Genomic DNA, 23,558 nt, shown 5'->3' with positions numbered 1-23,558 from the left:
TCTGATACACTGATGTTCCAAAAAGGGAGGGAATGGACCGTACCAACGGACCAGACCATAATTACTTTCCCGTAAATTAAAGTTTGAACAGGAAAGGTGGCCTGGTTTAGCCTAGAAATCTAGACGCACAAATTACATTTGCTGCCAGGGCTAGTCTAGCAACTCTCCGTTGGCTTGTGAGCTCGAAAAAAATTAAACTTCTATCAGGCCAAAAAATGATGATGGCAAAACTCCAAGATGATGATGGCAAAACTCCAAGATGACCTGATGGGTCCAGTTGCCACAGAATGAGAAGAACTTTACTCCTGCAAAGGAAGTGTGCTGATGGCCATTCTGTGATCAAGTTCACATGGAGTTTAAATTCTATAATGATGTGATGAATTTGCTACACACCCAGCAAACTGACAGAAAATGCTGACTACACAGTGACAGACAGATACCAGTTTGTCTCATGATATCTTTTTAATATTTGAAATAATGGCAAAGTTGTTTGTCTTTACGCAAAGGAATATATTTATGTATTTATATATACATATTAATCTATCATGTTATAAGGCTTTACAGTTTATTGTCAATGACAAGTATTAAATTGTGGTAAAGGAAATTAAGGTATGGGTGCACCTTCTCCTTTTATTCACAGTATTTGTCTGAAAGCAGGTAACATAATATTTAGAAATAAAATAAGAATAAAAAACACTTTTTTTTCATTGTGCTCATATTTTTGATGTACTTCAGCGCCAGCTGTTTGTTTGCAGTCCACAGGTATCTGAACATTTCTAAATTTAATAAGATACAGGAGTGCTACAATATGCATTATAAAAACATGTAAGTTACTGGCTAGTTTACCTATAAATCTGACAGCTTTTGGAAACTATTGAAATGCAAAAGACTTAAAAAAAACAACACTGAAAGATTAAAGAAAAAAAAAATACAGATATATATTATCCAGAAGTTTAAGGCGGTTGAAATAAGAAATTGGACACAGTTACCTTTAGTAACACATTTCAAATGATATACAAAACCCAACTCTAACAGTTCAGTTCTGGGGTACTTCATGTCTCCGTGTACTTTGCTCCGGCATGTTCAACACTTTTGATCAGTAGCTTCAATTCCTCGCCCACATGGAGGAGCTCATCATTTACAAAAGCTTCTTTATCAGCCAAACCATAGAAACTCCAACAACAAGACCCTTAGGTGTACAAACATCTTTCTCTGCTTGTTTGTATACTGTCGAGAGAGATCTGACAATATATATATATATATATATATATATATATTAATTGAAAGGAAGCATGAATATCAAAACCTAGCATACTGCATGAAAAACAGGGGAGCATATGGCTGTGAATAACAAAATTTGCAGCAGGAAAAAGCTGCTTTATATCATCATGTATGTAATACATTCATCCTCAGGGCTGTAGGCTCGGAAAATGGTGGAAACATCTGCAGAGACTGATGAGCTGCCACCCAAGCACTTTGGTAGAACATCAGAGAAGTCCTCCCTAGATATGATGTATAACATAATTGGTAAACAAACAAAAAATTTCAAACTAGTAGAGCAAAATGCCACACCGTAGATGCACACGTTTACAATACAATAGCAGAGGGTATTCCAGAGAGCAGGTTCAGCCACATACCCAGGTCTGTCAACTACTCGTGTCACAATTTGTACAGGGTTTTTTGTTTCCAACACTGGGGTCTGAATGAGTGTTTTCACACCAGCACAATGGATATGAGGATATTGTTTTTCTTTAGCCTACAATCTGACTTGTAGTCTAGGCTGACAAACTACAGCCAATCCACAATACCTACAACAAATTAAATCAGTAGCTTTGCAAAATTTTGAATAAAAGATGCATCATAGGCTAGCTTACTTGAATTGAATCAGTGTTTCAAGAGCTGTCAATACTGACATCTTTTTGAAAAAATAAAATCCTACATTCATGGTCTGTACAAAATAATGGTTAAGACTCAACCACAAATTTAGTAAAACAAGAAGTTATACTTATACTTACTGTTGGTGGTTGATTGAACAGCTTTGAATAATTAGGATTGGGAACATTCAAATCCTCATCAGCTAAATTCCGAAAGATCCCTCAGGTTATGTGGTTTTGGCTTTCTGGAATACCACCTGATCTTCATTTTGAGTAAACGATGTTTGTGATTTGCTGTTGTTGTTGTTTACCTCCCCTTCTAATTTGGGTTTGGGTGATCACATTTTGGTGTCTACTTCTACTTTGGTGCTGTAGCTTACCAGTCATATGGAGTTAAGATAGACACACCCACTTCACTAGAGCAATTCAGTATGTAGTTCACAGTATAATTTTTGTGTTTGAAGTATTGTGCAGTTGGTCAGATGGCATTAAAATTGGCAAAGCAAAGGACAGGGAAAGAGTTTTATGGGAAATACATACTTTCATCAACCAGTGCAATGTATATCCGTCAAGGTTCTAGACATTAATTTAAGAACAGACGAACGCACAGGGACTGTTTCTGAAATCCATGGTCTAAACCTGATTCAAATACATCATATATTCTTTTCACTTTTAAACAGCAAACATTGCAAATATATAAACGAGATCTGTACAGGTTTCCTCTTGATTCTTCATGAACTCAAATATTTGTAGGGTGATAAATCTGTCTTTGAATGAGTGTACAGTTGTTCTCCAAGAAAATATATGGACGATTCAGGAGACATTGTTCTTAGTTAATTGATGTTTTTTGTCATAGAACACAACAGTAAATCCACTGTCACAGGACTTGGCCATGCGATATCCAAATACGTATAATCCATTGCAACATATATATATTTTTTGATTTTCAATAGGTTTACTTCATGTTGCGAAAAAGTTATTTCCTTTTAAATTTGGTACATAAACTCACAAAATCAAGTCTGTTGTGGGTCTTTTCACTCCATCCAGTCAAAGTGGGTTATTTACCCATTAAATGGTATTAATGTACTAAGGTTTCTTTTTAAATTCATAATTTTGTAGTCCATTAAAAAGAGAACACTTGCAGAAACACTTGGGGTGAGATTAAGATTTCTGTTGGGCAGATACACCTTTCCAGTAGTCTAAAATGTCATGCAGATCTTCATCCTTGGCAAACTGCACTTTCTTACGAAGAGCGTGGCCCGCTGCCATGTACTCCTCGTCTTTGTGACGTTTGCGGTTGAGCTTGAAACGCTCCCAGAAGCTGTGCGACGGTTTGCAGTAGTACTCTGGACTGGAGGAATAGCTGAGATTGTGGTACTGTGGCGAGAGCTGTGAATAAGCTAAGTCTCTGGGCCGAGGCCGCGTCAAGGGCTCCAAAATGGACGGCTTGCGACAATCAGGCCCCTCCAGCTCCTCAATCTGGTGGGACTCGGGGTATGAGTGCCGATGCTCACTGTACTGTCTAATCTTCTCTGCCTCAGCCCTAAGAATCGCAGCAGCCGGCGTAACAGTCATGATGGTCTCACCAGTTGGTGAGGTTTTCTCAATGTACTTGGACTCAGACTTGTAGGGCCCCTCATGGCGATATGGCCTGGGACTTCGCATGGGACCTCCGGTCGCAGTGCTCGGCCGCTTGGGTGATACGTCTGAGGTGTGGTGCCTCTGCAGTGAGTGGTGGTAGCTGTCTTTGTACATGGGCGACAGGAAGCCCGACTTGCTCTGAGGCTGCTCTGAGATCAGGACGAGCTGCGGTTCTGCCGTGGAAACGGCACCTGACTTGACTCCCTGGAATGAAGTAGACTCTGATTTCAGGGCATCTATACAGTTGTTGATGATCTGATTGACTTTGTCCACCTCCTTTGCAATCGTTGAGATTTCTGCCACTGAACCTTGGCTGTTTCCTGGCATGGCCATTTCACACTCTCTGCGATCTGGATGATCTCCCGTACGAACCTCCATGTAGCTCCCTTTCGCCATTTTAGGAGTGTCACTTATGTCTTGCAGTTTATATTGGTCCATATCACTACCAGAGGGTAGGTATGGCATACGTGACATACTTTCCCCAGCCAACATCTGCTTCTGAGACATTCGTGATATAGTCCCTCCTTCCAATTCTGCCCCATACTTCAGTTCAATTATATTTTTCTTGAGGCTGCCTGCCTTTTTGTGCTTTTCATCTTTCTGCCGTTTCTTGCGCAAGCAGTAATAGACTACCCCTAACACAATCACCATGCTAAAGAGGCAGCCCAAGATGGTCATAATGTAGTGAGTAGCTGTTGCATTGCCAATCGACTTTCCTTTCCCTCCTATCGACCCTGTCGTTATTTGCAGACACGTATGGTTGTGACTTAAGTTGTTGCGCAAGGATATCACACAGTAGTTGTATACTGTTTGAGGTTTCAAATCTGTCAACGCAACATCCTCTTGCTCTTCTTTGAGGTTTTTGATGACGGTGTAGAAGCTGTTGTTGTACTGGACCAGGATGTACAATTTCTTGAATCGGTGTGGAATCTCAATGGCAATGATGGCACTCCTGGGTTTAACCTCCTTCACTCGCATCACTGGTTTTGTCTCTGGATCTACAAATGCGGGACTGGTGCTTATTTCCTCCAGTCCAGGTTCCATTCCTGATGAACAGTCATCCCCCACACAGGATGTTGTGGAGGGGGGAGGGGTGGTGATTTCAACAGGCACACGGGGGTGTATAAATTTGTCATCAGAGTTGTCGTCAGAGCACACAGTGGACAGAATGTACAGTGCATTGCGAGTACCAGGGTTGTTTGGACTGGTTGTCAGGAGACTATAGCCGGAATAGCTTTGGGGAGAGTCACAAACCATACGTTCATTCGTTCTGTTTGGGAACGTTGAAAGCCATTTGACAAAGCCCAGAAGCTCACAAGTGCAATTGAAAGGGTTTGTGTAGAGCTCACAAGTGGTCAACTTACTCAAGGAGGCAAAGGTGGATCCATCTAGCACTTGGATACGATTCATAGAGAGGTCGATGTTCTCTATGTTTATACACTCCCAAAAGGCATTGGCTGACACAGTCTCAATCAGGTTGGCCTGGAGGTAGAGATACTGAAGCTTGCCTAACCCCCTGAGGATACCCTCAGTCAGATTGCGCAGTTTGTTGAAGCCCATTTGGAGGACTTGTAAGTTGTACTGGGCTGAGAAGGCCCCATCCTCTATGTAGGAGATTTCATTCTTTGTCAGGTTCAGGTATGTCAAGTTGGCAAAGCGGCTGAGGGCAGAGTAGTGGATGCTTTTAATCTTGTTCTCATTCAGGCGAAGGTCCACAATGGTGCTGTTTATATGCTGGGGAATGGCCTCATAAGGTGGCTGGTTCTGACTGCAAATCGCTAGCCACACAAAGCCCTTTTCCCCCTCGATGAGCCAGCAGTCTCCACTGACACCTCTTGTGTTGGTGAGATAAACTATGGCTACAGACCAGAAGAAGGCACTCATCACCATGCCTCTACTGCAAGCCATTGTTGCGTCACTTGAAGTCATGGGAATCAGCAGGTTGGTATTACAACGATACTTTCAGGCAGGCTGAAACCTCACAGTAATCTGTCTCAGTAGTTTGTAGTCTGCAGTTTTATTCCCCCTCTATTAGAATAGCTTGGGATCTATACATGTCTTTTCCTTCATCCAGGGAAGGATTTTGCACAGGAGCAGGATTCCAACTTGGACCAACAGGCTAGCCTTTTTATCATGAAAGAAAGCAGGACACTGCCTGTGTGTTCCAACACAGTTTTCATCCAGAGAGAATTTTTGAAGAATACGGGGTGTCAGTGTTTAGCTACTTCAGACAGGATTGTGCTTATTTCCCCTGGGGTTAACATTTCTGATCTCCTGCATCCTCTTGTCTCTTCGTCTTTCCTGGTGCCTGAGTATCATTTATGGGCCCAGAGGTGTACCCTGTAAAGACACAAGACAGGACTTCAGTGGTCTTGTGAAGGATTATAGAAGACTAAACCTCATTCTGTCTCGCTCTCTCTCTCACACACACACATACACACACACACTCACATATAATTAAATTATATTACACACACCCATATCATATATTATATATCCCACACACACATATGTCAATAACATTGAACATTGAACAACAGAGAGACATTATTATATATATGCAAGTGTCCTTAAAACTTCCTTGTGAAATGTAAAAAGATATCACTGCATAGTGTATTGACTTATATACTGTCTGTACTATGTATGTATGTTTAAAGAATACTAATACTATATTGGCTTTGTGAGAGTTGGAAGAATTGGTGTGGTAGATGTTCCTGTGAGTGCAACAAATGGATTTGGTCACACATGACCATTCAATTACTTTGAACAGAAGTTAATAGTTGTCCTAGAGTCCCCTATGGCATATTGCTATTATGGAGAACCATTTGCCAATTACCACCTGACAGGTTAGCGAAAACAAAATGTCCCTGTTTTCACATCATTAACTCAGAGACTTTCAATAAGAGCAGTGGTTAGACGCTAGACCAGATCAATTGCTCTGCACCACAGACAAAAAGTCTCTGGAGAAAGTGGCCCTGACATCCAAGGAGTGTATATGAATTTTCAATGTCATCAATGAGCTAGCAGACTGTGTTAAACAGAATCAAAAGGCTGTTTATTTGTCTAAAGTGATCCAGGCTTAGTGCACTCACTGTTTATCCCATCAATGATAAATATTAACAAAGGGCTAATATATACATTAGCCCTTTGTTAATATTTGTTAATTGTTACTAAAATATCTATTTGGCACAAGTACATGGCTAGTTTGCTATTTATTATGGCACCTGTTACCAAAACATTATGGCAAGTGTTACCAAAAAATGCTTTTTTTAAAACCATTACTGCAGTATACAAGGGACTTCATTTAAGAGGGATTGTGCCCTGAAGTAAGCATTTATAAACATACACACACACACACACACACACACACACACACGTTGTATGGAAAGAAGCTGGGAGAAATATAATTGATTGTTTTTTAGAAGCTTAACATTAACCAGGAAAAAAATGATGAGGTTAATGTAGTTATATATTTTCAGCCTCTGTGGATTCAATGCCCTGCATTTTTCTGTATTGATTTCCTGTGAACTGGTGTGCCTGCTCTTGGTGTGTGATTACTACACTTGAAGTCATACCTCGACATGACTTATCCTCTACTAGCCTCTCTGAGCTCAGGGAGTGAAGACACACGACCCTGTCTGGAGTTCTGATTTACATCCCAGCCCAGCCATCTGCAGCTGAATTATGCACAAAGCACACGTCCTCAGAAAAGGAGAAAAGCATTTCATAACTACTGCCTCCTCCTCCACTTCTTATATCTTTCTCAGGGCACCAGTGGATCAACGGAGGGGTTTTCTTTCAGTGTCGGGGATCGATGGGGCCAGTAAGGCAGTGTAAATCTGCTGTTGAGTGCGGACATCCACACATGTCCACTTATTCGAGGGAAATGACAAAAGTGCTCACTACAGGGCTGGCCAGTGGCGGCTTTGCATGCAGGTGCGACGAGTATTCCAATATGCATCTAACACCAGAAACCAAACACTCTCACTGCCATGCAGGCTCTTGATTTGTACTGTAGGTTTGTGTTCCAAAGTAACATGGGAATAAAACAGAGGCACAAAAGGTCATTATACATTCTTAGAGGACTTTCTGTAATGTATTATGCATGGATTATAGTGCAATATTAATGCCTGCATGAAATGCTATACTGGATATGCGCTTAATAGAATAGAAATAATGCAAAAATACCCATGTGTGTTCAGACACATGCATTTGCATCTGACTATGTATTAGGCTTGAATTGCCATCTTCAAGGCCAACTCAGGAACCAGCATTATCTTTTTCATCTGCATACACTACTGTGATTGGACAATGTGTGTGACCCTAAGGCAATGCTTCCCAAAGAACAACACCAGCCATTTCTCTCTGTCATGCACTTCCAAGCCACTTAACTGGCTCTCAAATCAGATTTGACTCCTCAAGTTATTCATTTTCTCTCAGTTAAAATTCAATATTCTGGAAAAATACGCCGCAGGAGAAATGCTCGCCAAGATAGTTAGAATGTTGGATGAGGAAAATGTATTATTCACACCCCTCCCCACACACCTTCAGTCCTGTGAATGTAAAATATATGAATAGTCCTCGCACCTATGAGAAGTGCATGCCCAAACAAAACTGTTTACGCACTGTCTTTAAATTATGTTGAAGCCTAAGCTGGTGGTTTTAAAGACTTGAGGGCCGCAATCAGTGTATTACCGCTGCAGAATAAATTATGCGCTGACGCTAAGTGGTTAGATAATATGGGTGCACAAAGTCCCGTGGATGGATTTCATGTGCTGTGATATATTCACTTTATTTCTGCCCCCCCATTCAGACAGCTGAGCGTGCTGGCAGGCTGGCTCTGTGATTGGTCGTGTCCCAGGAGGTTCCGTCTTGATTTAGGATTGATTGCCTTTACACCACTCTCAGAGCTGGGAAATGAATATCAGTTCTGACATGCCATCATTTTAGAATTACCGTACTGTACCAAGATCTTAACGGAAGCAAAGGCCTACTTTGGTGGACTAAAAAGAATGAGATTGGTGGGTGTGTAGAGTCCTCTCCCCTTTCTCATATAGATTACCAAAAGATAAACCCCAGACCGAAGATCGGCAAGAGCTAAGTCAACAACATTAAACATTAAAATGCACAAGCACTGTGCCATTTCAGTCGCATAATTTACCGTGATTGGTTTGTGAGTGTGAGAGGAGGAGATGCCGGTAGATTGATGGACAAATTAATCATGTTGGACAGCATTTGGGATGGTTTAATCTGAGATGCATGCAACTACAGCGTCTTTTGCAAGCTGCTCTGGGTGAGATGGATTTCACAGGATCCCTTGTGGCAGATGTACCTGACTGAGATCTGGGAGGGCTGCTTTTCTGGGGCAAAGAAGAACAAATCCATTGTAGCTGGGCACTGGTGGACGTGGACTGTTTTGACAGATTTAAGACGGACAAAATGATGTATCTAATTTGGAAGCCCTGGTGACGTACAATGGATAAGAGGTCATGAATTCTGACAGCTGGCTTTTTCTTGTGCCAAGCTTGTCTAATGTGTGGCTAAGATAAAGCATGTATCTCTGTTTCTTCCCCTGTCGCTCAAATTCGTTGGACACGGGGGGAGCAGGAATGAAAAGGTGAGCATGCAGCATGAGTTTATGGAGGGCATAATGAGATAGAAGTCAGTCCATAATGGGATTAGCCTCAGCCTAAAGCACTGATGGCAGATACTAATAGATACCCACTGACAGCATACACTGACACTCCAATAGACACCATGATGCTCTGGTGCATGCATGTTTTGTCACGGATGCCATTTATGTAATCCTCATTAGCTCCCAGTAATAATCCATGTTTGTTTATTTACACGTGAAATTAGTGGTAGAGGACAGCCTAGCTATACAATGAATGTACATTCTTGGAGTTATACTATATTATATATTATATCTATTATTATATACAGTAACATATATGGTTAGTTAGTATTGAGGCATCATGTACTGTAGTGCCAGTAAAGCATTGTACTTTTTTACTTTGAAGACTACTACTACTGACTACTGTCTGACTGAGTTCACAAACCACAATATGTTAGCAAGCTACCTGTATACTTGGAGTAAAGGCGAAGGGGAAAAGTGTTGTCTCAGTATTACAGTTTTTTCTGATTGCTTAAGCACATTTTTTGTAACTATTGGCTATTTTTGCAATACTCTACACACAAATAGGAAAACCAAATCAGCAAGACATTGTAGTTCTCTTGCAAAAGCTAACACACCTTGCTTAACTCTTCACACCTTCGTAAAAATTGTGTTTTCGTATCAAACAGTAAACACAAGCCATCACAATAATAAGCACACAATGTGCCAACTACACGCTGATGGTATGAATAAAAAAACATCTGGCTTTTGCTTTCTCTGTGCACAAGGTAGCCTATGTCAGTTTGAGGTCATACTTTTGTCTTCTGTAAACATACAGGGATCCAAACTTCAAGTATTGGTGTTTATTTACACACATCAAAACAAACACAAGTGTGTTTTTCCAAGTCAAAACACAAAATAGCAATTTCACTGACAAAAATCAATCTACATTGTGTCGTCTCTCTCAAAATTTCGTCGACATCACATGCAATGTCCTCTAGTCCAAGGCACCGGGGAAACAATATTCTGGAATGCCGTATCCAGGCCTGACATGATGCCTGGTCAATATCCCCACATGTAGACTGTTTTTTTTTTGCCTGTAAAAGGGCTATTTCTTCTTACCCTTCCTTTTCCCCCTCCTCATCCTCCTCTTGTTCCTCCTTGTCCTCTTACTCTAACTTCACCTCCTTGCCCTTGTCGTTCTCTCCCTCTCGCTTCTTCACCTCTGCGTCCTCTTCCTCATACTTCTTCACCTCTGCGTCCTCTTCCTCCTCTTCCTCCTCCTCTAATTCTCACTCTTCCTGCTCTATGTACTCCACACTGACAGCTTACCTGTGGCTTATTTACACTGCTTAAGCTGATTGCAAAGTGAGCTAAATTAGTATGATCTAAAACAGTTTTCATGATGTGACAGTGTGCCAGACAGTTGGCAAAATAGTGTAAATAATAGGCATACAGTACATGTGTATAGTTTTGCTAGGAGTGTGTTGATCATTTGGAAATTGAGTATAAAACAGTGAGTTGTGTTTACAGTTCTGCAAACTGAGTGCAAAGCAGTGTTTATGCTTTTAGTTTTGCAAACTCAGTGAGTGGTTTTGCTATACAAATGAATAGTTTTGGAAATTGTGCTATAAGAATCACAGTTAGCGTTTAAGCATTCAGAAAAAAAAAATATTCAGAATACTTTTTTAACTACAACAGTCCGTTGTGAAGTGAAATATTGTACAGAAGACCCACTGAAGTCTTACTTTGTACTTTGCTGCTTTGGACTACAGTATGTATGAGGGCTTAGGGAAAGAGTACGCTAGCATCTGAAAAATCATCTGGTCTGACTTTGCACATTCATGATCTGTGAAATACAAACTGCACACATTCTGGTGGCAAATCCAAAATACTTATTCTACACAGCTTCATAACCCTCCAGTCCTCACACTTTTGTCTTCTCACTGCTCCTTACCCATGTTGCATACCCATCCATACTGAATGAGCCTCTTTCAGGATGTACCATTTGTGTTTGCCTCGGGGGGAAGGGTTACAGAAATGAACTTTGTTTCCATCATGCCCAAGGAAGGAGATAGACCATATGTTGGCAGATGGCTGGGCTTGACAGAATTCACTGGCCGTCAGCAGGCACTCTTCATATCACTAATCTTATTGCTCTATTGTGGTGTCACGTTTTGAGGCATGCCCCCCACCAGCCTTGCCACCATACACACACACCACACACACACTTTGGTGTTCAGTCCTTCAGAGCATGTACAGTGACTTGTCTGAAAAGAACCTGTGATTGACATAACAGCCAAGATTTGTGTTACACCGAAAATCCAAATGAAATCCAAATGAATGGAAATGAAACCCTAATTAGCTTTTCTTTAATTTAATTTGTGCAGCACCTTTACGACAGGATTTCGTAACAAAGCAGCTTTGTGGATTACCTTTTACTGTATGTATTCATAACAGGATTTAGTGCCTCTTAGTTCTAAGCTCAGAACATAGAAGGTGTGCAAGTCACAATTTTAATGATGTCCTTTGACACAAAGGTGCTCTTAATGGTCACAATTTTATATGCTGTTAAATTATATAAATATATAAATTATATATATATATATATATATATATATATACTGTATATATATGTTTGTTCTGACTGACAATAACACTGCCACATGCCAAAAGGTTGCAAGACAATGTGGTAGAAGCATGGAATTAGAAAAATAAATGTTTTCATCTTTTTTAACATTTTTATGAAAAATGGAGTGTCCAAAATTATTCATACCCTTTTGAGCCATGTGCTCACTATTTTGACGGATTGAGGTCTGGACTCTGGCTGGGGCACTCTGAAATGTTAATATTGTTCTCTGTTAACCATTTCTTGCCTTGTTTGGCTGTATGTTTTGGATCTTTTCCTCCGAAAATCTTAATGTAGCCCCTTGTTTTGGTGTTACCATTTACTTTGAGAAGGTCATCAGGTCCCATTGTCTGAAAATAAATATTTAATTTAGCATTTACAGTGTATAACCATACCTGTCATTAAACTAAGCTCTCTTGTAAACCCATAGAAGGGGGACAATGTAATGTTTGAAATGTAATGCCTCTTCAAAATTCACACACCATCTTGCCTGTGCTGCATTGCGCAACACTGATCTTGAGTCTGAGGAGTATGCCAGATTGATGCAGAAGGTGTATTTTATATTAATTGTGTGTGTGTGTGTGTGTGTGTGTGTGTGTGTGTGTGTGTGTGTGTGTGTGTGTGTGTGTGTGTGTGTGATGGTGAATAACATGACCTTGGTTAACAATTGCGGCCTCCTTGGAAACCTGCTCTCAGTGACGTGACCTGGGACTGAAACACTCCTCCTCACTGTCCAGTGCTTCCGAGTGCTTTGCAAACTCAAGGCCATCATTATGATGACTAACTGACCAATACTCTTCTTATCACCATTTATCACAATGGTTCAACGTCACATGATGTTATTATATACCATTTTACAGGACCGAGTCATTTGCAGTGATGTGCAATGTAATGACCACAGGGATATTTCTAACAATGCAGTGGGTTTACTTCTAGGCCACAGTCTTAGGAGACAAACTACTTTTTTTTAGTGGCTTAGCCTCCAGCTGAGCATGAACATGTGAAAGAACGGGCAAATTATTCTGCAGCTTTAACTCTTTCTCCCAATAAATTCGGGAACCAAAACCCAAATATCCATGAAATGAATATAAGAATCCAGCGGTAGGGAATGCATCGAGGCGAGAGATGGCTTTAAGGTGTGTGTGAGAGAGAGAGAGAGAGAGAGGTAAGAGAAGAGGAAAATTGCCCTCGACATTCTCTTTTCCTCAAGTATGTGACCTTTAAAGTAAACTGGCCGGGGGCAACAAGGGGGCAAATGCGTAATTGACCTGACCAGAGATCTGGCATGGTGTGGTATAGAGGCAGGACCCTTCAGGTGTTAACTGGATGAAGTTAGCATTGAACCTGGGGGAGTCAGCCTCATTAATACTGCATAGGAGATGTTATTTTTCTACTGTGACTCATATTGCCAGACCTCATGCTCATTTCCACCATAGAGTGCCCTAGTCTGACTTGAGATGAGAACACCACGTTGCTTCACTGGAGTGGACATGGTTTCCATACTGAAAACAGAGGATACAGAATACAGACACACACACACACACACACACACACACACTCGAATGAAATTCTTCTCAGCTCAGATCTTCCACTGGGATATTTTCTTAAACCACAAAATTTAATATTTGTATATATTGTCTGGTTTTACAAACATGCTGTTTATAACCCCATGCTTTTCCCATAAGCCCCTATAGATAAGTCCCCCCTTTTAAGGGGCAGTCAGGGATTGAGCAGGAAGTCGCGTTTGTTTGTGTTTATGTATATACCTAACTGGCAACCCTCACACATTTGATTGGTGTAAGAGTGTGTGGAGCCAATCAAATTAATGAATCTCACTCTCAATGTGTGAGAGTTGGCAGCTCTGGATATTTAAATGTATTAGCCGACGCCAAAAAATGTACATTATATTTTAACCAAGGGCCAAACGAAGCACGGCAGAGAAGTAGCTCACCCTTATCTTCAGTATTCCCAGTGAAATTCCACGCAGTTTCATTTATGTTTGGGTGACAGACTGCCCCCACTTTGTTTCCAGTTTTCAGAGCCTGGGCTGCCTACAGAGACCAGGGTTTTTTACAGTGTACTCATGCAATGGGCAGCTAGCAGTCGTGAGAGGTGATTGCTGAATGTGACAAAAAATGCTATGGGCTAAATAGTGTAAAATCCCTGACTGCACCTTTAAGAACGCTGTTGTTTCATGATGGCTCTAAGGTAACCTCTGCTTTTACCTTTTGACTTTCTGCTTCTATCTTCTATCACTTTCATCTTTGACAGCGCTACTATTTAACTATTTTATGTCCAACGCTACTATTTCTATTGTATTGCTCAATGTCATTTCCCTACTCTGTTTCTTGCCCTCATTTGCTACCATTTGCTAAAGGCCCATTCACACCAAGAACGATAACGATAACTATAAATAGATATCGTTCTCGTTAATATGAATGACGACGTTCACACATAAACTATAACGATAACGACATGAAGAACGATATTGTTGAGGATCACTTTCAGAGCGATTTACAGAACGATAAAAAGCTAATAGCCAATCAGAACCCATCAAATTTCAACTGTCACATTCATTAACACAAGGAGAGACTTTGTTTATCGTTGTTCAGTGTGAACACTTTTATCGTTATGGTTATAGTTATCGTTATCGTTCTTGGTGTGAATAGGCCTAAACTCTATCTCTCAGCTTCTTTCCCCACCTCTCCCCACTCTCTTCTCTATCCCTTTGTTCACTCTCACCAGCGCCTCATTCCTCCACTGCCTCCATTTGTCTCTCTCCTTCTTTTCCTCTTTCTTCCCTCGCTCTCTCTCCAGCCTTCCTCCCTTCCCCCTTTATCTTTCACATTTCACTTGATGTGTTTACTCTTACCCCCCCTCCCTCTCCCTCGTTCTCTCTCTCTCTCTCTCTCTCTCTGTGAAATCCTCTGTATATCTCCAGCCTCTGTGGTCCGGCGGAAGCCAGAGCGCCTATGGCTTCAGATCCAGAAGCTTCTCTCGGTGGAACGTGTGCAGCTGTTCTCTAGCCTGTGTGACATTTCGCCACGGCTGCCCCGTGGAGTGATGACGGCGCCTCGCCTTTGCCACTACCGCTGCACGACCCAGTGAGACTCCACCGCTGTCCAGAGCCTGGTCAGTGGCTGCGCTCTGAGCCATTGCTCTTTGCCAGTCTGGTCATTAATGCCGTCCGGCTCATAAGGGCTCTCAATCTGTGGCCTGACATTGAGCTCACATTGTGCTCATAAGTAGCTCTTCCAGAAATACAGAGTAAATATGGAAGAGTGAAATATAGAAGAACCCATTGTGCTGACTTTCAATCTGTCGACATCATGTTTTTAAAATATAATTTCTTTTTATCAACTCGCACACATTTCAAGAAAACAAGCATTCTGAAAACAGGCTCTCTTCAGAAAACAGGCTTTCTGAACTTGAACTTGAAACTCTGAACGGTTTTCTGGGTAATAAACCAGCCGTGGCGCCACAAACCAAACTGAGAGCCCATGCAGCGCTAGCTGCTGCCGCCTCCCGGTGCCGGTAACGAGCAGCTGGAGCAGGGTCTAGCGTGGGCGCGCCGCAGGCCAGATCTCTCAGCTGTGGCAGCTCGGGCTTAGCTGCCAGTGGACGCAGGGGAGGCTGGCAGCCGAGCTCCTCGCCTGAGCCTCATGGACGCTCTTCTGGGATGAGAAGCGTGGCTTTAAGGCGAAGGAGGGAGGGAGGGGAGGGAGGGTGAAGGGGGGATTGAGAGGGAAGAGGAAGACAGACAGACAAGGAGGAGTGAGAGAGGTGCCTCTAAGGCCTTTTGGATGAAATGGACACACAAGACCATGGCTGCACTCTCACCAACCAGAGATGGGAGCTCAACAGTCACCTCAGACTTCTGTGCTCTATGCCTCCTCCGTTTTATCCTTCATTTGCCTGGCTCTCTCAATCTCCCTCTTTCCAAGCCCTTTTCTCTCCCTCTCTCTCTCTCGGCCAGTGTTATCTTAGTATTTCAGTCATCGCTGCCTTATTATAATCTCCCTGATCCTTATCCTTTTCTCTGTTCTGCATCTCTCTCTCTTTTTCTCTCTCTCTTTCTCTCTCTCTTTCCCCTTCTCCTGTTCTCTTTTGGGCTCCCCGTCCACAGCTGGAAGCTGAAGGGTGCAGCTGTCCCTTCAGAGACCCTGTTTGTGTGAAGCACAGCCTGCTATTTATTTGATGTTGTTGAAGAAGCATATGTGTGTTGTGGGGAACACAGAGAGATGAGGGCAGGCAGTAGAGAAACAATTGAGTGCTAATGAAACAGCATCTCATGGGGAAAGAAAGACATTGGTGCTGATTGAACTCGCTTGAATTACCTTACGGTGATGGAGAATTTACGAGGGGAAGGGAGGCTGGTGGGAAGTGAGGGGTAGTCGTGTTGATGGTGTGGTGATGGGGGGTGGGAGAGCCGTGCTTCATTTGTGTTAGATAATATTAGCATTACTGGTTAATTACCAAGAGATGGAGATGGCCGAGGTTGAGCGACAGTTGTTCTATCCGTCCTGGACATTCCATTTAGAGCACAGCACCGTTGGGTTTTCAGGGGATGGGTGGGGGGCAATAGGGGGCGGGAAGTGTGTGTGTGTGTGTTTGGGGGGGGGGGGGGGGGGGGGGGAGGCCTGCGAAGCAGTGAGCGTCTGAGTACTGATTAGCGATATCTGACCTTTCACTTGATTGTGAATGAAACATGGCACTGCACTGTGGCGGTGAGCTGACGGCATCTGTCTCCTTCACAAAAGCTGTATTGTGTCCTTGGCATCATAAGGGAGAGGCTCGAATGGATGTAGCTTTCCCCCAATGGCCCATCTCAGTGTGACCTTGTGAAAGTCGTACATATCACTTCAATCTGTCATTCAAAAGTGTATGCAGGTGCATGGCCATGCAAGGGGAACAGGAAGGGAACTGCTGAATGCTGTGGTATTCCTCTGCTCTCGGTGTGTGGAATAAAGACTTTTTTGGCCAAATTCAAGCAAGGAGTATCCATTTTTTGGATGCCAGAGTGAAAATCAAGGACATGTATTGCCAAGCTAGGACCTCAATGACAACACTAGACGATGTGTCCAGCTATTCATTTACGCAGGCCTTCTCTTTAAAAACTTTCGGATCATTATCAAGTAATGATCTCATGCTGACATTTTTTCTGAGCTGCTCAGTGAAGTGAAGGTGAAATTGCTGTACGGGGCGGGCCATTTGCAATTTCATTAGCCTTTTTACAGTGCTGAGTATTTAATTATTAACCTTCACACAGTATAAAAATAACTAAGAATATTGGTTGCCAAAGTTGAGGTGTCATTCATATATCATTATAAATTATGTATGTATGGGTAAAATTGTAAATGTCAAACAGTTAATTATTGAGCTAATTAGGAGTTTTAAGAGCAGGTCTGAGGGAGAAATAAGCACAGTCGTGCTAATATCAAATGACTTCCGGTTTTAAAATAGACTTCATCGTTATTTCATGCATCTGAAAGCACTCGCTCAAAACGAGTTTTCAAGGCCCAGTATGCGCTGTGTCTTTGTGGTGTAGGCCTTCACTCATGCCATTCACAATAATTAAAACGGCATCTTACCTCACCTGTGAAAGAATTTTCCAGCTAGTGTCTTTAATCAGTGTCGTTGGTACTCAAATGAGCCACAAGGTCTATTTGTGAGTGATTCTAGTAACATCTTTTGACTGGCACAGCAGGTTAATGCTGAAAAATTGGGGAAGTTCTGGGGAAAAGCCCCTCTTATTAGAGCATATTCATGTAAGTATTCAAGTTGTGATCACGCAACCACCACTTAAACTTTAAAGAATCTTTGCCATCTTTGTGCAAATAATTAAAGTCACATAAGATGTGAAAGAACGAGAATTACTGTACATACTGACAAGAGCCTGTCTCCATAGGTGTCAACTCCAACTAATGTTAAGATTAATTCAATTTGTGCATGTGTAGCACAGAGCAGTCCCCCAGTCCGACAGAGCACCTGGGGAAGAAAGACCTGCCCGTCTTAATGCAATTTTCCAGACCATCAACTCTCTCGCTCGCCCTTCTTTGGCTTTTGAGTGGAACAGCTGCCGGGCGAAGATGAGGGCCGATACCTTGGCATCTGCTGACTCAGGCCGTGGAACATTCCATACAGTCTTAAGTACCGTCAGGAGCAAGGCTCCCAAGCGCCTTGTTTTGATGTGTCAGGTAGGCCTTGCCTAGTGAAGCAGGCCCTGCTGCGTCTGTGTGTGTGAGCAGTGGGTTACATATGTTTCCTTTGATAGGAGGTGGGCCTTAGTCAGCATGAGGAGGGCTTAAGGGGAGGGCCGCTTTGGGATTTGGGTGCGTCGCCCAACACAAACAGATTATTCCGGATGTTGCTCTAAAGATGTTGCTCTAAACAATTATGGAGGTGAGCAGGACATTTTCTGAACTGTAAATTACATGTGATTACTCGTCATTTTCATTTTTAATTCACTGTCAAAATAGTCCAATGATTCATTTAAATATCCATATGAAACCTCATCAATTAAGCTATATGTTGTCAGTAACTCAATGTACATGAAGGCATACATTTTAATACCAGAGTTGATTCTGTCCATTCTGTCCACTTATTCAAATTTGTGTGTTTGTTGATAGAGAGAGGGACAACGTTTTATATTACTGTTTTTATAGGCTTTGTGCCAGTGCATTTTCCAATATACATACCATTGTTAAGTCACTGCCATCTTTCTGTGTGTGTATCCTTCCTGCACAAAGATCTATTTTAATTAAACCATCTTTTGTTAATGTGTTGCATATTACATGAGGACTAATCACTGACTAAAGGCGACATAGACATATCTCCAACATACAGTACAGCCATTGTTGTGTGTGGGACAAGTACTATAGATATACCAGTTGTGTCTGATTGGAGTCAGTCAAGTAAATGAAACAAGACGTTCCAACTGCCTGACATAATCTGACACTCTTCAAATACATTTTCTGGCAATGGTGCTGCTAGAATAAAAGCTTGTATTTTGTGCGGCAATCATATTATTGGCACATAAAAATCTACATGGACACTAGAAACCATGATGCATATGCCATCCTATAGTTTGCCCAGGAGATGAGCTACAAGGCAGAATCCACTGAGTCATGGATATGATGCATGAATATCAGGCTGCTCTGTATCTTGACTTGCATCAAGGTTTGTGAAAATGGCATAAACAGTGTTTTTTTTACATTGCTTCTCCACTCTGTACGTTATATTTTAAGCCATTTCACTGAATTTCCTTAACAAACAGTCAGGTTAACGTGTGTTTGATTCATATCGTTTTATATGCTCTTTAAAAACCCACCATTTGACACCCTCATAAAAAGGTAGTCGTTTCAAGACCAATTTGACAAAACAGTAGAAAAAAAGTTAAATACAGTAGAAAAACAACTTCTTTGCACTTGTGTGTTATTTCTTGAATTATATTTGTTAGTTTTACAAGAAGCTTAGATCCAGCCTGTTTAGCCTGTAAACCGCATGCACCTAAAACGAATAGGGAAGCTTTCCTCCTTAGCCTCTTTTCAAAGATTTCTATCACTTTCAGAAAGCCTCTTTAATCTCCCCCCAAGTAATCCAGACTGACGACTGTTGGCTGGCTGCGTTATTTAGAACATGCGCTTCCCCAACGAGGTATGGGTGCTGCAACCCCCCCCCCCCCCCACCCCACCCCACCCCAAACCCCACCTCCCTCCCTCCCCCGCCAGCCATGTCAGCCATAAAGGGAGATGCTGATCAGAGTGCTAGAGCTCCAACGTGGAAGAAGCCGAGGCTACATTAACATAAGAGCCCACAGGTAAACTCCTTCGTTGGCTTTTCGTTTCATATTCTGCAGCGCTCATCTCTTTTCTCTCTCTCTCTCTCTCTCTCTCTCTCTCTCTCTCTTCCCCATGTTTAAATTCAAGCCACTCTTAAATGATACTCTAGGCTTAGATTTTTGGCACAGATCCTTGGAGAAATCCAGTGTGTTCTGTTCTCTTTGAGATACTGGCCGAAACAGAGGTGTGAAGAAAACGAGGGGTTCCTTAATCTATTTACCTCTGATGTTATGGGGGGGGGGGGGGGGGAAGAGATACTGTATATAGTATAACATCTAAAATACCTGGACAGGATGTACTGAGGTCCCAACCCCACTGGAAGTCTATGATGTATTTCACTTTAATTTAGGAGATAAAAGCAATACCTCTGACTTCCATTTCCTGACATGGGCTGTATGAATAGGAAATGTGGGCTGGGCGGATGAATAGAGCCAAGCTTAGGGACTGGATGTTTTCAGGGGGAAGAGGGAAAAAATTAGGCAAAATCAATCACACAGAGAATATGGTGGCAGCAAGGACATTGGGCCTGTCAGAATATTCCAGTGGCTGTGTGTGATCTATCCAGAGAGACAGCCTCCGCCAAGCGAAGACAGTGACAAGGAAATAGGAAGGAGGTGAATAGAAATGTTTGGGACTGTCTGGTGAGCGGCTGCCTTTTAGTTTCCCCCTCCTCCTCCTCCTCTCTATTCTTCTTCGTCTTTATATTTTTCATCTCCTTCTCCCTCTTTCAAGATTAAATCATTTGACATGGCATATTGCCCCAGGGCCACGAGCTGGAGAGTAAAGAATGTGCCTCCCAGAGATGATGGCGGGCAGCAAGTGTAAATTCAATGGCAGGCAGACCCCCCCCCCCCCCAAAAAAAAGGGGGGGGGGGGCGAATCTGCTTGTGCCGGTGCATGCTGTTTATTATTATGCTCAGCTGAAGATGAGTTGCGAAGATTTGAATGCACACTGGCAGGATGAGGCCTGTTGGTGGTGCTGGGTCTGCTGGTCCTGTTGAGATGGAGGATAGAGTGGTGGAGTGCCGAGCACACAGAGGGGGTGCAGCACTCCCCAACTATTCTAATAGGGGGAGACGGGAGAAAAACATGCCATTTGCATTTTTATTGCTATTGTTCATTTAAGTGTGCTGTCACAAACACAGGGGTAATGATGGAACAAGTAAAAGGTATTTGAAATGCAGGTAAAAGAAAAGTTCCATCTGAAAAAAAAAGGCTGTGGCTACAACACACTGAAGCTTTCAGCAGATCCATGATTTACTCAAGTAAAAGTCAGTAAAAAGCCCCCCTGAGTGGTTTGATAAGAGGTCCATTGACACACCTTACACCATGGCCCAGATGTGAATTCATGTTCAGCAGGGGTTGTTGTCAAGGGAACCTGAGCTCCCCAGACCCCAACCAGCATACACCGCCCACAGTCATCCCCACTGATTTGTCCCCCGCCACGCCACACTCCCAGTCACACTCCCATCTCCCCTCGTCTCCAGCTGTTCCTGGGCTCTTCAGCTCCCTGTGGAGATCTCAGCCCACATGCAGGCCACATCCAACCACATGGAAGACACATAAAGCGCTTTCAGATATAACCTCCGGAGTATATGAGGAGGTTTGTCAAACGGAGGTCCTACCCTTCGGATGATTCAGATATGATGCTAACCTGCGGACCTAATACTGACCTTATACGGATGTATGTGTGAACGACATACACACACATTACAGAATCTCCGTGTGGTTGTTGATTGAGGGGTGGGGGCTTGTAGAGTTCACAAGATGCGAGATATGACGCAGAATATATGCGGCCACTGCCTGTCACAGCTGCTTTTTGTTTACAAAGTGTAGCCTATGCATTATGTAGGCTAAAGAAGAGAAATCTATTGTGCATAGGCTAATACTTGAAGTAGGCTAGTCACGTAATTGCGCCCTTGAAATTGACCTAGCCTACAGTATTTGTATGTGTGCTTCGAATAAACACATTTATCTGTTTTCAATGTTATAGAATTACTTGGCTATAGAACCCCAAATCTGGTTTGCGTTGGAGAGAGAGAGCATGCACAAACTTTATGGTAGGCTACCAGCCAATTCAGTAGGCTAACTCAAGACTTCAAGATAATACAACGTTTTTAAGCAACAAACAAAATACTAACATTAATAACAGTGAAGTTGTTCGTTTTTTCATGGTTTATTTTTTCCAAAAGCATCCTCTCCCCATGTGTCGCATTTACGTAAGGAGCTTGGAACAAAGTTGGGTTTTCTTCGTTTTCATTTTCTCTAGGCATATAGGCTATGCTCAGCAAATATCAGCGAGCTCAGCAGGTCATGAAGGCTATCAATGAACAGAAAACCATGTTGGCTAACAATTTATTAAATACTCCTGTTATTGTCGTCAACGACGTCGCTAGGCTACTGCCTTTTCAGCGCCTTCTGCTTATGATGATTCAGTCTTCTGAATTCGTTTGGCCTTGCCATGCAGTTGTAGGCTAACGTGTCTCTAACGTTCCCTTCAGGTGTTCTATCAAAATGTTGTATGCCCTCATGGACAGTAGCTCCGTGATGTCTGCATCTTTCCAGGTCGGAGATTTTCTGGACAGTACTATGCCACTCCATCATAACACTGGCAAGTCAGATCTAACCACATGGACGCACGAAAGAAACGTCACCAACACGCCCTCTCACTAGGTGTGAATTTTAACCGCATGTTCTACTCCTCGATCAGACAAAGCACATTTACATAATATCCGGAGGAAATACTAGGGGGGGAGTAGTATAAACACCGGGTAAATTCGGACTCCCATATGACCGGTTATGTCGTTCAGATATACGGCCCCACCGTTTAACATCGGCAGAACCTCCGGTCTTACACGTATGTCTGAAAGCGCTTATAGTGGTTGACTATGGACAATAGTGGACAATATTGGACCAGGGCGCAGTCTGCTCCAGGATCAGCTGCTCTTTGGGTAAACCCCCATCATGGGCACTTTGTGTACTCTGAGTGAATTAGAGGCAGAATTAGAGGCAAAATTAGTGGTTGTTCAGTAGCACTCTGCTTGCTTTGCTGTCCAACACTGGACCGATCTCAAATAAGGGTAGCGACCCTGAAACAGTCAAGCCCAGTGCTATTTGGTCCATGATTAAGCTGTTTTCAGATATCTCTTGTCTATTTGTGAAGTCTTTTTCTCTCCTCTTGTGAGTTTTAGGCCCAAATGGGAAAGTGGACAAATAGATGAAACACCAGACAATAAGGCAGTATATCCTCAGATATTCTCTTCATTTTTCCTCCGTAGTTTCTTTTTTTCTTGTCCAGGCCGGCAACACAAAATGGACGTTGCGGTGCTCTTACAGCGAGCAGCCCTGGAATAATAAATATTTCACGAGCCTATAATATAGCTGGATTGTTTCCCTGGAAAAACACAGGGGAAGGAGAAGGCCGGAATTAATGAAAGCCGCGAACAGGATATCAGATGACCTTCTCTTATAGCATCTGACACTATTACTCTAATAAAGCAATAAGTTAGCCTTCCCAGAGGCAGGCTCCTCTGTCTAGCAAAATCATGCTGCTTGCTGTAGCACTCTCCCAAATTGATTAAGTCTTTAATTAGTCCTCCATAAAAAGTGACTCTGCTCCAACGGGGAGCTGTTAACGTTTAGGGAGTTGAGCCATGGTGTTTTAAAGGGAGAGCCGCCTGAAATGTTTGTGATTTATTTACAAAAGCATTGTGTCAGAGGAATAGACAACCTTTAAAAGCAGGGGGAGTTGAGCGCCGCTTCAGGCACTGTGTACCGTTTCAGTCGAGCCATTTCCAAATGCGTACCTTTGGGCCACGGAAAGGTATCAATGCTTTTTTTTTTTTTAATGGAAGGGAAAAAATAGTTTCCTCCAAGGGATCATGATGCTTGGCAATGGAAATGTCAGCTTTTGCTAGATTCCATTCAGAGCAGTCAAAATGTTTGTTTTTTTTTAGAAA

The 23,558-nt window shown here is 42.5% G+C and overlaps 1 protein-coding gene and 1 pseudogene across 4 annotated transcripts in view; both read right to left on the bottom strand.

The window, feature by feature from the left end:
* LOC121704955 overlaps positions 1–1,081 on the bottom strand; it is a 36,412-nt pseudogene extending 35,331 nt beyond the window's left edge.
* The window catches only part of elfn1a (extracellular leucine-rich repeat and fibronectin type III domain containing 1a), a 72,227-nt gene continuing 49,167 nt past the window's right edge, over positions 499–23,558 (bottom strand). For 3 of the 4 annotated variants that reach the window (XM_042085364.1, XM_042085365.1, XM_042085366.1), the window contains exon 3: positions 499–5,855. In XM_042085364.1, coding sequence (XP_041941298.1) covers positions 3,036–5,444 — 2,409 coding nt within the window. In that variant the 5' untranslated portion in view covers positions 5,445–5,855 and the 3' untranslated portion in view covers positions 499–3,035. Of the gene's footprint in view, positions 5,856–12,413; positions 12,510–23,558 lie in introns of those variants that run through there. The other variant, XM_042085367.1, reaches the window with a different exon arrangement.

The sequence above is a fragment of the Alosa sapidissima genome, chromosome 3 (genome assembly GCF_018492685.1).
Source record: "Alosa sapidissima isolate fAloSap1 chromosome 3, fAloSap1.pri, whole genome shotgun sequence".
NCBI lineage: Eukaryota > Metazoa > Chordata > Actinopteri > Clupeiformes > Clupeidae > Alosa > Alosa sapidissima.
The sequence above is the reverse complement of the archived record's forward strand: the minus strand, read 5'-3'. Positions and strand labels throughout refer to the sequence as shown.